Here is a 12,763-nt window from a genome sequence, read left to right as displayed (position 1 = left end):
GCAGGAAACCCTGTGCAAAAGGGAAGAAAAAAGGGCTTTTTCTATGTCCAGATTTAGGGGAACTAAACATTGGGAGAGAAAGACCAGCAGTTCTGTTGTGCCCAGCAGTGTTCCATGTGTTCCACCAGTGGACAGACAGAAAGCACAGGTTTAACTATTGCTCTAGGTCACTTCTCCATCCATGCTTGGAGGGAGATTGGTTCATCAGTTTCGGTTCTGGCGGGAAACAGGTGATTCACGCAAACAGGTATGTCAGTGAGGGGACTGTGGCGGAGATGTGGGCAGGATGAAGGGATACCAGCGAGGACTAGGGACAGAAGGAGGCACTGCCCCCCCCCAAGCCTGAGGAGTAGAGTGAGGGATGGTTATAACCCAGGAAGTCTGGGACTATAGCTGCAGCTGTGAGACAGGGCTGCCCACAGGATCTGTGGCCTTCGTGAAGGACACACCCAAGGCCAATGCACAGGTCAGCTGGGAGAAAAAATATCTGGGCATCACCCTGGCCATCTACCCCTAGGCCTTTTGCTGGGAACTCGCATCAGCTGAATCCATCCAGAAGCCAAAAGGTGAAGGATATGTCCGTAAATATCAAACTTCTGGGTATAGAACAGGATAGAGAAGAGTGGGGAGATGGTCTGTAGAGAAGAATTCAGCACAGATGGGGAAGACGAAACAAAAAGGGAGGATTAGAGAAGGGGCAGAAAGAAGAGGTAACCGCTCGGTCTTCCATTAGATTTGCACTTGGGATTCTGTGCATGAAGCGGAAGTGTCCAGGAGATGCTGTTTGGACCTCCATACTCCCACTGCCTTCCCCACGCTGGGTGATGAGCGGGGTTGCACTCGCCATGGGGACCACATGCTGCTGAGCTTCCCAACAGCAACAACCCAAGCTCAGAGCTGATGCCAGTTGCTTCTTCTCCACCTTGGTGAAAATATTTTCTAGGGAGTGGCAAGGGCATGAAAATGAGAAGGGGGTGCCAGCTCGGTGGCAAGCAGCAGACCACTTACTGCCAAGTCCAGCAACTTTATCGCCAGCTCAGAGCATCTCCCTGTCAGAATCTCAAGGAAGCGGAAGTATGAGTGACTGTGAATTATCTGCGTGTTTATCTTATCTTCTGCTCTTCGTTTCAAGAATTCAAGTTATTATTAATACGAGGGCCTGGTTTCTGGCAGCTTTTCGCTTTGAATGGGTTTATGCCAAGCTGCCAGTTATCAAAGGATTCAGGGCCTAGGATTACACTGACAGGAAGCCTCAGAGCTGTAATGGCAGAACAGAGACACGGGAAAAGACACCGTATTAAAGAGGAATCAGCATTTTGTGTCTAGTTCCTGATGCCCTTTTGGCTCTATATTTCAAAAGAGCAGCAAGGAAAATATAAGCTAGGGTAGACCTGAATCTTGTGAAAATCAAAGAAAAGCTGGTGACCAAGAGACTGCTCACCAAGTTACAGAGATCCCCCAGATCTGAGGAAATAATTAACTGATGATTTTGTGTACTTCATGCAGGGTGAACTCCAACTGGTCTGGAAAAACATTGATGGCTGATAAGTTACCATATTTTGGTTTCAGCCAGTAATGGTCTCAGACTTTTAACCACTGATGGTTTTGGTGAATGTTTTAGAGAAAGGGCACAAGAGAAACTTCATGAAACTGACTACACTACATGAGAAGTGAGGTACTGGGGTGCCAGGGTGATGTCCTAGACACCACAGTCTCTTAAGAACATCTGACATTTTACATCCTTTTCATAGGCAATAGCCCACCCATCCCTAAAGCTGAGTGAAGATCCTTCTTTAGCTTAAAGGCAGTCATTGAACCTTGAGAAAAGAATTATTTCCTGGTATATTCAATCCATTCTCTACAATTATAACTCTGCTGGTGAATGACCATAAGGACATCATGATGTCAAAGAGGACAACCGTAATACTGGGGGTGAAAGCAAATTCCACCTACTGAAGGAACACCACTGAGCCGTCATCACTGTAACCAGAGGCCTGGGCACTGTCACCAAGCATAAGAATGCGCAACAGTTGTCGGGGGCCATGCTGGGTGAACAGAACGACCAGGCACCATGTTACTTTAGCCACATGTTAACTGTGCTGCCGCTGACTGACTTTCCATGTTGACCGAACTGCATTCAACTCATCTGTCAGCATCAATTCAGACTTATTAAATGGCTCTTCATCTTATCTGCTTTCAACCATCTACTAATCAGCAGACTAGAAAGGAGGCTGGCTCATTTCTTTTTCCTGTCAGTCACCAAAAGGGGCTGGGAGCTTTTGATAAGGGCCTCAGTGTGGAAGGCCACATAGATTTGAGCAAAGCTGGGGAGCAGGAAGTGGCCTGTCTTACATCCTAGAGAGACGACGCTGGAACTGTTCGACCCACTAGGTGGTGTTTCTCAAATGCTGCCCAGAGGGTTGCAGCCACGTAAACAAGGTTCAAGGAGAATTCATTGGCTGCCAAAACTGAGATTGTTAGTTGCTTTCCATCTCTGCCTGCCCAGACATCCCTATAGACCACTGTCAGATATATTTTTTTAAGTGAGAAAGCAGACTGAAGCACCAATGATTGCTATCTTGTGACTGTGACCAATTGCCTACCAAACAGTTCTTATGTCCTGAGTCTCAGCAGGAAACCACTGAATCTATAAAGTCCTGTCCGGCAGAAATGAGTCTGATTGTGGATGGTCTGGTTAACCCAGATTGCCTTTGGTGCCTGAGGGGGTTGATATTTTCTCATTATGAAGACTTTCCCATCTAGTAAATGCTACAAATAAAAACTGCTCGGAATCAGTCTGAACTGCCTGTTTCCGTGGTAGCAGGCCTCTGTCTAGAGGATAAATCTGCACCATCTTCTTTTTTTTGGGTTTCAGCCAGTTGTGTTACAAGGAGTTCTGAATGTGTAACGCCTGACACCCAACGGGACAGGCTCTGTTGGTTGGAGAGGGGAGCTCTGTCACTAACAGGACTTGTACCCTTGGCCGGACAGCGGTGTCCAAGAGAAAGTGATCAGAGACATACGGAATCCACATGCCTAAATATTTATTTTGGTTGTTCATGTTTCCCAGTTTTCAAATGTGAACTTGTGTCCTGAAGGTGGAGCTTTAGTACACAGGAAAATTGGAAAGGGGCAACTGTGTTTGTACAAAACGGGGTAGAATCAGCAAGGAACGCATTAAAATGCTTCCTAGTCTCCTACATTTTTCATGCCAAAAAATAGGCACAGATTCTGATTTCTTTCACCGTAGGAGCTTGCACACAATTAAATGGGAGAAAAAAGAAGCCTGCTCTCCAGAGCGAGGCTTATGGTCCCAGTCGAATGGCATGAAACTGTAGCCATCAAAGCCACTTAGGCTTCTTGCTGGTAGTATTTTTAAAGATGTTGCTTTTTCAAAATGAGGCAGCAATGAATTGAGTAGTAATCAAAATGCCGCACCACAGAGTATGTTTAATCCAAATAGCTCCCAAGATGGCCTGCTCCTGATTGTAGCAACTCTACAGGACTTACAGAAATTACTTGGTCACCAATGAAGTAAAACTATCTCCTGAATGGAATTGAACTGTTGCTTCTCAGCACATAACAACACTGCCACAGCCGGCTCATGACGCAGCGAAGATCATTGTGTCTCTTCATCATTCACAGGGAACATTGTCGAAGTAAGGGCACATAGATCTCCTACAATGCTGTGAAGGGTTCTGTGAGCTTCTACAGATGTATCTTAGATGCTACTTTTTCCATTTCCAGCAATGCAAAAATTCTTAAAAACCTTTCAGGTGGGTAGGGAACAGGGGAGTAAGGCCTGACGATTTTGGAGCAGAGCGAGCACCTTATTTGCTTTGCCTAAGATCTGATTCACATCACCTGGTAGCTCTGGGCTGTTCCCTTCCTCCTTCTCACCAGCACCCTAACTGCCGTCACCACAGCAAAAAGAGCTACCTACAGCTCATGGGAAAGCCTTTGCTGCCCACTGGCAGGCAAAAATAATGTTACCCAATTTCAAACAAGGAAATTATGAGTGAAGAGATGACCACTCTGAATTCAGAATGTGAGAGCCACTGCTGGAATGCTATGAGCCTTTAACGGCATGTCTAGGGCTGAAACACCCATTTCTCTTCTGCTGCTTCGCCTCACCCTCCTTTCCTTCACCTTCCAGAGCTCCTTCTCCTGCCCTGTCCTTCAGCACTGGGGACAACTTGGAGCACTGTTGTAGAAATTTAACACCTGCAACAGCTGCTCCTTAAGGAGGGCTCAGGATCTGGAAGGGGTGCCCATGCACCCCCCCCAACCAGATTTCCATGTAGAATTGGGGAAGTGGGAGGAGAAGGAAGAAAGGAGTTGTTACCAGGTGCACTCCCTGGGGCCTCTGGCCTGGGAATAGCCTGGGAGGGGACAGATCATTTCCTAAGGGTGCAGACAGTTCCTCAAGATCCCCCTCATGCACCCCTCTGGATCACCTGCCAGATGGTAAGGGTGATGGTGCTGTCAGCTGCCCCAGGATGCTGGAAGGCATTTGAGCATCCTCTGGGAGCCCCCAAGTGTGCAATGATTCAGACGTTCATCGTGTTCCAGAAATTCTTGGTGGCTTTGGGGGCTACCCAGCTGGTATTTGCCCCCTGGGCAAGTTGGTGAGACCTCAGAGAGTCCAAAGGAGAGAAGTGGGAAAAGATGAGACAGAGAGTCTCGGGAAATAAGGAGACCTGGCTCTAAGATTAGAAGGCTGGGCTGGGAGGGTAGGTAGGCTGGAACAATTAACTTGGGGAACTTCTCAGTCTCACCTGCTGAGAATGACCTCCAAGTATTACTGTAAAAAGCACAGGTGGCACTTGGCTACGGGGGGGGGGGGGGGTTAAATTTGAATTCGAGTCTCATTTCTGTTGTTTACCAGCAGTAGGAACCTGGCAAGTTCCAAAACCTCTCCATGACCATTCTCCTCGCTACGAAATGGGGAGATAACAATCACTAATAGGGTTGTTATGGACATTGAGTCTTAATCTATGTAGTGAATTTAGAACAGGACCCAGCTGGCAGTAAGTGCTAAGTGCTCAATAAATGTTAGCCACTATCATTCAGGTTAGATGATGAGTAGAACTTTCTAAGCGCTAGGTTGGAGAGCCTGGGACTCCGTTGCCAAGGGAGATTAGAGAACCTTTTCAAATATGGGAGCTCTGGCCCCAGGGATTGTCCAGAACCAGAATCTTGGCGCCTGCCTTTCCTCCACCTCACTCATCTAACCCGGGGAAACCCACCCCCTGGCACAAGGGCGCCTCGGTGCCTTGAGCCTCCGGCGTGTCCACGTCTCCCGCGCTCCTCCCCAGGGCCTCCCTACTGCCACTCCACACCTGTCAGCCGCCCGCACAGCCTCCCACTGGTCCGAGCCTAGAGCCTCAGCTGCAACCTTTTGACGCCCTGGGTCCTAGTTCAGTGAGCCTTGCGTATCCCCCACGCTGCTCTCGTAAACAAAACCCAGCGTTGGAGCAGCCCCGCGGGCGGACAGGCGCGGGAGCCAGCTCGGTGCACTGTTAGCGCGCCCCGGGAGTCCCGGGCGAGCCAAGAGGCGATGGTGGCGGCCGTGGCGGCAGCGGCAGGCGGCTCAGCTTTGTTATGAATAGATGAAAGAGGCCACCTACACAGTAACCCAAATTACGAGACCTCCCTCCTCCCTATCTCACCGAATCAAGAGGGGAGGGGAGATGGGCGTGGAGGGAGGGAGGGCGGCCAGGAGGCGGAGGGCGGATGAGGAAGAGGATGAGGAAGGGGGCCAGTTGCATCCCACTTTCACAATGGAAAAGTGAAACGCACAAGCGCACCCAACCTCTCCAGCCCTCCCCGCCTGCCTCGCTCCCCTCCGCCCGTCCCCTCCCTTCCCTTCTGCGCCTCCCCGTGAGCGCCAGCGCTGCACAGAGGAACTCTCCGGAGAAGGAGGGCTAGGAGGAAGCGGCGCCGGAGCGCGCAGGGCTTGCCGCCGCCGCCGCTGCTACACAGGCTGCCGGAGCGAGCCCGCCGCGCGCCGCCCTACCCGCTCTCCTTCCCGGGCGAGCCGCGGGGATGAGGCGGCCGCGGGAGCCCGAGCGCGCGCAGGAGCCGCCGCCGCCGCCCGCGTCTCCGTCGCCGCGCGCCTAAGCTGCCGCCGCCGCCGCCGCCGCCGCCGCGCGCCTGCCCGGGGGCGGCCCCCGCAGCCCCATGGAGGTCTCCCGGAGGAAGGCACCGCCGCGTCCCCCGCGCCCCACCGCGCCGCTGCCCCTGCTTGCCTATCTGCTGGCGCTCGTGGCGCCCGGCCGGGGCGCGGACGAGCCCGTGTGGCGGTCGGAGCAAGCCATCGGAGCCATCGCAGCAAGCCGGGCGGACGGCGTGTTCGTGGCGAGCGGCAGCTGCCTGGACCAGCTGGACTACAGCCTGGAGCACAGGCTCTCGCGCCTGTATCGGGACCAAGCGGGCAACTGCACTGAGCCCGTCTCGCTGACGCCCCCCGTGCGGCCCCGGCCAGGGAGCAGCTTCAGCAAACTGCTGCTGCCCTACCGCGAGGGGGCAGCCGACCTCGGGGGGCTGCTGCTCACTGGCTGGACCTTCGATCGTGGCGCCTGTGAGGTGCGACCCCTGGGCAATCTGAGTCGCAGCTCCTTGCGCAGCGGCACCGAAGTGGTGTCGTGTCACCCGCAGGGCTCGACGGCCGGCGTGGTGTACCGCGTGGGCTCCCAGAACCGCTGGTACCTGGCGGTGGCCGCTACCTACGTGCTGCCTGAGCCCGAGACGGCGAACCGCTGCAATCCGGCGGCCTCTGACCGCGACACGGCCATCGCGCTCAAGAACACTGAGGGGCGCAGCCTGGCCACGGAGGAGATGGGACGCCTCAAGCTTCGCGAGGGCGGGGGCAGCCTGCACTTCGTGGACGCCTTTCTCTGGAACGGCAGCGTCTACTTTCCCTACTACCCCTACAACTACACAAGCGGCGCCGCCACTGGCTGGCCCAGCATGGCGCGCATCGCGAAGAGCTCTGAGGTGCTGTTCCAGGGCCAGGCGGCCTTGGACTGCGGCCACGGCCACCCCGACGGCCGCCGCATGCTGCTCTCCTCCAGCCTGGTGGAGGCCCTGGACGTCTGGGCGGGCGTATTCAGCGCGGCCACTGGGGAAGGCCAGGAGAGGCGCTCCCCCGCCACCACGGCACTCTGCCTTTTTAGGATGAGTGAGGTCCAGGCGCGCACCAAGAGCTGCAGCTGGGACTTCCAGGCCGAGAACCACTGCGTAAGTCCTGCCCCCGGGACGCTGCGGGGAGCGCCCCTGCTGCGGGGCCGCCGGGGAGGTAGTGGGGAGGGAGACCGTGTTGATATTTGTCAGGTCCCGGTGGCCGCCTGACGGTCTCTGAGACCTCGGGCTACCCTAAAGCACGGCCAGAGGCCCGCAAAGGGAGTGTAAAAAGGAAGGTGGAAAGGGTAGGAGTTAGGCTCAAAACTCTGGTGATTGCATCCCACTGTCATCGTTCTCTGTACAAACGTGGACGCTTGTTTGGGTTTGAGCCTCTCCAGGGAGCCTCTAGTCGCTCCCCCAGGTGTGTGGTCTTGGTTGGCTTGTGGCTTTGACCTTTTTCCTCAACAGGGTTACCAAACTCAGTGCCCTAGGCAGAGAAGCCATCGAACCTAAAAGACTTGCCACACCCCAGCCTTTCTGCCCCTCTTCAGCACGTGTGATGTGGTCTGAAGGGTTGGTAGCCTGCTCATCGTGGGCCAGTGCTACCCTGGAACAGAGGCTCAGGCTTGAGGGAACAGAACCCTGAGCGTGACCCAGTGCAAGGGGGCGGGGCTGTGGCTCTGCTGAGGGTATGGTTGTGGTCTCCAGCTGAGGGGAGAGGCTGGAGAGGTGGAGGTGGCTTTGTGGGTAAAAGCTTAACCTGGAGGGGAGAGCAAGAGAAAGTGTTGGGAGTGCTACAGGCAGTTTCTGGGCTCCAGATTGCTGGTTCATGGGGCCCAGAGGCACCACCCAACCAGGCAAACGGCAGAGGTTCCCCCTGGGTTCCCAGGGCAGCCACAGCTTGACTCTTGAGATTGGCATTTCTTTGACTGGAAAATAAAAGCGGCGGTTCAAGAGGGTCCAGTTGATGGGGATTACGGAGCCATTGTGCACTTCTCTGGGGCGGTTTTCCTTCCAAGGCTGCTGGCACATCAACTCTACATATGGCTCCTGAGAGGGGAGCCTGCTGAGTGCCTCCTTTATAACTGGACAGAAATCAAAGAGCAGAAATTAACGGCTACAGGTGTTGCCATTGTTTTGGTATAAAATGCGTCAGAGAGGAAGGGGAGAAGTCTCCACTTGGAAAAATGTGTTGCGTTGGTACATTTGTTGTGTAAGCATAGAGGGGATGTTGGATTTAAGGTTTATTTATAAGTGTATGAAAAGACACCCTCACTCCCCTTCACACCCAGAGCACATCTTACCAAATATTAGCCCTATTATCCAGAAAGAAAAAACAGATCTTTTGCAAGGCCCCTTAGAATGATCATTTGCTTCTTCCTCCTTGCCCGTCAGTTGTGTGCTGGGGCACACACATAAGGCCTTCATTTAGTTACTAATATAATTATGTTAAAGCATGAATAACACATCCTGCTAAATGTGTTCATCTTGCTATACAAGTACAATTTAATATTTAATACCTGTCTTCATGAGCTCTGTATTATCTGATAGTTTAAGTTTGGCAAAAAATCGTTGCCTTTGACTTTTTGGCTGAAAGACTTGAGAGTACCCCCATATATTACTTTGTGTCGAGTTTGAGGCATACTTGGTCTCTGGGGTTAATGACAAGACAGCTCGGAGGCCCGCAGCAGGTGATAACAGTAGAAGTCCAAGCTTTGCCATCTGACAGCTGTGTAGATGTGTGGAGCCAAAACATTTCTCTTGACTGCCTCTCTCTCTACCCCTTGCATCCTGGAGGACTTAGTTGCCTTTCAAACCCAGCAGGCACCCTGAATGCACTCAAGAGCCACGTTATGGCTCAATCAGGTGTTCCTACTTTCACTGGGATGAGGGGAAGGGAAAGTCAGAGCTGTTTATCGTATTCACAGGGAGCTCCTGGGCGCTAGCTGCCCATTGGTAAATCAAGGAAGGGACAAACACATGCTGCTAAAAAATCTGGAATTGGAAAAATAAATAATTAACATAGGTTGCTCCACAGCATTTCTTGCTGCTGTTATTTATTGAGAACTCCCGGTGTGCTCAGAGCTGTGTATTCTGAGAGACGGGGTCTCTACCCCCTGAGCTTGTCATCCAAGTTAAATAATATACTCTGGTTCAAACAATAGTGTATCATGGCTGCACAGGTGGGAGCTTGGAGTTTTGCATTTTTTTTTTCATTTAAGTAAATTCCTTACTGCTCGTATGCATTAAAAAGCCTTAATGGAATTGAATTTCAAGGGGTTTGGGGGAAAAAAAAGGTCATTCTGATGAAAAAAGCTGACAGTTTTCTAACCTATTAAATAGATAGATAAGATACTTCAACAAATATTTGTTTGATGCCTGCTAGTGTACACAGCGCTCTGTGCTGGGTGCCACTGATTTTGTCACTGAAAGGACAATAGCAGGTGGCAATCCCATTTAATGGGGTTATGGGATCAGTGTGCCCCTGTTGTCTCTCAGAACAGTGATGTCATTTGATTGTGTGTGTTCTGCATTTTATTTTCAGGTTTTCAGTGTTTCGGGAAAAGAATGCTGAATTATAAGTGCCTAAAACAGGAGACAAAACTTGAAACACTCTAGAGGGAGTCTCAGTAGATGCTTACAGTGATTCCTTTAGAGCAGACACAGTAATTTTAACAGTAATTCACAGGCAGCAAGGCACAAGCGGCTAGATTTGCTTGCCTTCTGCTCCTACTGGATGACTGTCTCTTATTTTCCATCTTCAGTCAGCCACGCGTAGTAGAGTGACAGGAGTGACTGGGTTGTGTTTTCTCGTTTCTTGGTTCTCTTATCTTTTGACAGCTGATTCTCTTCCCTTCAGCGTCTCCTGCTAAGGATTAATTTACAAGATGCTTGTGCAGTGAGTGTGCACTCAGCCATTCACACACTGGACCATTACTTTTTTTGTCTTGCCTCCAACTTTGAATCCCTTCCCACAACTATAGCAGGTTAGCTTCAGCCTGCAGAAGTGCCAAGGCAGCCAATTTCTATAGCCCTTCCATGATAACCCTAACAAATATTTGTATGGCACTTCCCCATATTTTGTTTCTTTTGAGCCCCTCATCAAGTCTAAGGTTGATTCTATGAGGAAGATTCCTATGTACCTGATGAGGAAGCTCGAGATCAGTTAAGGAACTTGCTCAAGATAGCAAGTGAGCATCAGAGCCTCCCACTTAAACCCAGGTCTCGCAATATCTACTTCTGTATTCTTTCCAGCACTCTGGTGCTTCTCAAACTTTCCCTTCAAAGTCCTCTAATTAGAGGCAGCATCCAACCTCCCCTAGGATGTGGGGTTGAGGCTAGAGGGTGCCCCTTGAAGTGTGTTTTAAAACTTAATGTGGTTTTTTTTTCATTCTGTTCCATACCATATCTATGTGCTAGGTTAACATAAAAAGTGTATGTTGTAAATTATGGTCAGGTTAATTTAACTTTCTCTTATCTCTGAACTCCTGCTACTGTTGGCACACCAATACGCTGGTAGAAAAGTGTGTGTATTTGAGTTTTGAAGTCTGACTGTTCCAGACTGTTTGGCTGCCATAGTTGGGTCCTGGGGTTGCTTTTGTTTTAAACATGGTGGCCACCCTCTCTGCAGACGTGGAGAGTGGTGTATTTTCTTACTGTGTTGGCCAATAGGACTGATTCTTCTAGTTCATTCTATCCCTTGTGGGGAGACACACCCCCTTCTTCCTCACTCACATAATCCCAAAGCCTGACATAATTTAACTGTCATGCAGACAACCACAGAACACTCACATGCTCTCCAACAGACAGTAAGCCAAGACACTTCTCGCCACTGTGTGCAGAAGTGACGTCCCTGGACCACTCGGCAATGCAGCCTTGTTGACCTCAAAATCCGCAGTCTTCCTGTGTTGTTTATTTCTCCTTTAATTTCTGTTACGAGCCTGTCTAGCCACTTTGCAATCTCTAGACTAGATGATGAATTTTACCCCCATACACATATCTGATATGCAATGGGGGATTTAAAAACCTCAACACCCACTTAGAAAGTGGGGAAAAGCAATCATAGGTACTGCTACTGGATAGTTATGATGGCAGGCTTTGTGCTAAGCACTTTATGTGCCTTATTTTTGGTTGATTCTCATAATCACCGTATGGGGCAAGGACAGTAGTTACTATTATGGTTTTATGATGAGAGATGGAGACCTAGAGAGCTTGGGTTAGGCTTCACAACTGGTGAAGGGCAGATGATTTAGAACCTGGATGGTCTCTCTTGAGGACCTGAGCTTTTAACACACTGCCATGGACAGTCCAGCACCACAAACATTGGGTTCTGGTGTTAGTCCTGTCCTGCATGGAGCAATCTAGGCTCTTGTGACTGCTCTGATGAGATCAGCTATTTGCGGACATAAGGCAATAGAACAGAGAATCCTTGAGTGTGAACTGAGTTTCTGGGTCTGCATATTTGAATACCTGAAGTTCAGACTCTGGGAGGGTTGTAGTTTCTCAGTTGTCAATTTGTGGACAGTATTGGCACTCTTTGTATGCGGGCTTATAAACAACCTCAGAGAGAACCATGGGACCTTGAAAGACCTCCTGGTTTTCATTCGTGGATACAACCTAGCTCATAAACTAAATCCAGAGATTTAAATCCTAAGTCTGGCTTACTGGCACTCTTGTCTTTATTAGTGGCCACAATTAAAATATAAGTCCCAGAAGGTCAGAAACCTTGTAACATTTTGTTCTCTGTTGAACCCAGAGTACCTAGCATAGTATGTTAAGAATAGTTTAAGAATAATATATGTTGAATTAATAAATGAATGCAATTGGAGGATCGTGTTGGAAATGTTTTCTATACTTAGCAGCAACACTTTCCTGAATCTGGCCACCTCATACTCCCTTAACCACTGTCTAAGGTCTGATGTGTTGGGGCCTCTCTTTTTCCTAGTCTTATGCTGTCTGGCATCCTCCACTTCTCTAGCTCTTCCCATAAGTCTCCATTCACTGGACTAGCCAGGCTTCTGGTCTTGCCAATCTGGGAGTTAACTTTGACCTTAGAAACTCAGCATGGTTGGAACTTCTATGGTATAAGTTATTAATGTGAGTGATTTGAGTGATTATGCCTTTCAGTGCCAAGAGGAAAGGGCTTTATGCTGTAGGACTGTGGTTCTCAAAGTGTAGTCTTTAGACCAGTAGCATCAGCATCATCTGGGAATTTGCTAGAAATGCAGATTCCTGGGCCCCACATCAGACTTCCTAAATCAGAAACTCTGAGAGTGGGGGGTAGGAAGCTGTGTTTTAATAGGCTCTCAAGCTGATTCTAATACGATTCAGGTTTTAGAACCACTGCTGTAAGGCAACAGAATTTTCCTTGTATTGCAGCTGAGGTACCTGGGATAAGACGTGTCCCTTTTTTTCATTGTAGCTTTACTCAGGGTTAAATAAAGTAACCAATTCATTCCACCACCCACATATTCCTTACTTTCTTCTAATTGCTCAAAGGAGATACCTAGGAAAACTTCTAAACTCTCACCATTTTTGAGCTTAAAATTTGAGTCTCAAGAACCTATAGGTCATAGTTTAATTAGCTCCTTTACTCTTGCATACAACAGTCTATTTGTGTTTCATTCCAGGATGTGGG

General features: G+C 49.9%; 1 protein-coding gene across 4 annotated transcripts in view; it reads left to right on the top strand.

The window, feature by feature from the left end:
* The first annotated feature begins 2,991 nt into the window (after positions 1–2,991).
* PLXNC1 (plexin C1) overlaps positions 2,992–12,763 on the top strand; it is a 141,796-nt gene continuing 132,024 nt past the window's right edge. Inside the window, exon 1 of one of the 4 annotated variants that reach the window (XM_074375267.1) lies at positions 2,992–7,242. In XM_074375267.1, the coding sequence (XP_074231368.1) occupies positions 6,184–7,242 (1,059 nt within the window). In that variant the 5' untranslated portion in view covers positions 2,992–6,183. The remainder of the gene's footprint in view (positions 7,243–12,763) is intronic. The other 3 variants (XM_074375265.1, XM_074375266.1, XM_010962730.3) reach the window with 3 other exon arrangements.

Source organism: Camelus bactrianus, chromosome 12, assembly GCF_048773025.1.
Source record: "Camelus bactrianus isolate YW-2024 breed Bactrian camel chromosome 12, ASM4877302v1, whole genome shotgun sequence".
Lineage (NCBI taxonomy): Eukaryota > Metazoa > Chordata > Mammalia > Artiodactyla > Camelidae > Camelus > Camelus bactrianus.
Note: the sequence above shows the minus strand (reverse complement) of the source record. Positions and strands in the feature narration are given on the sequence as shown.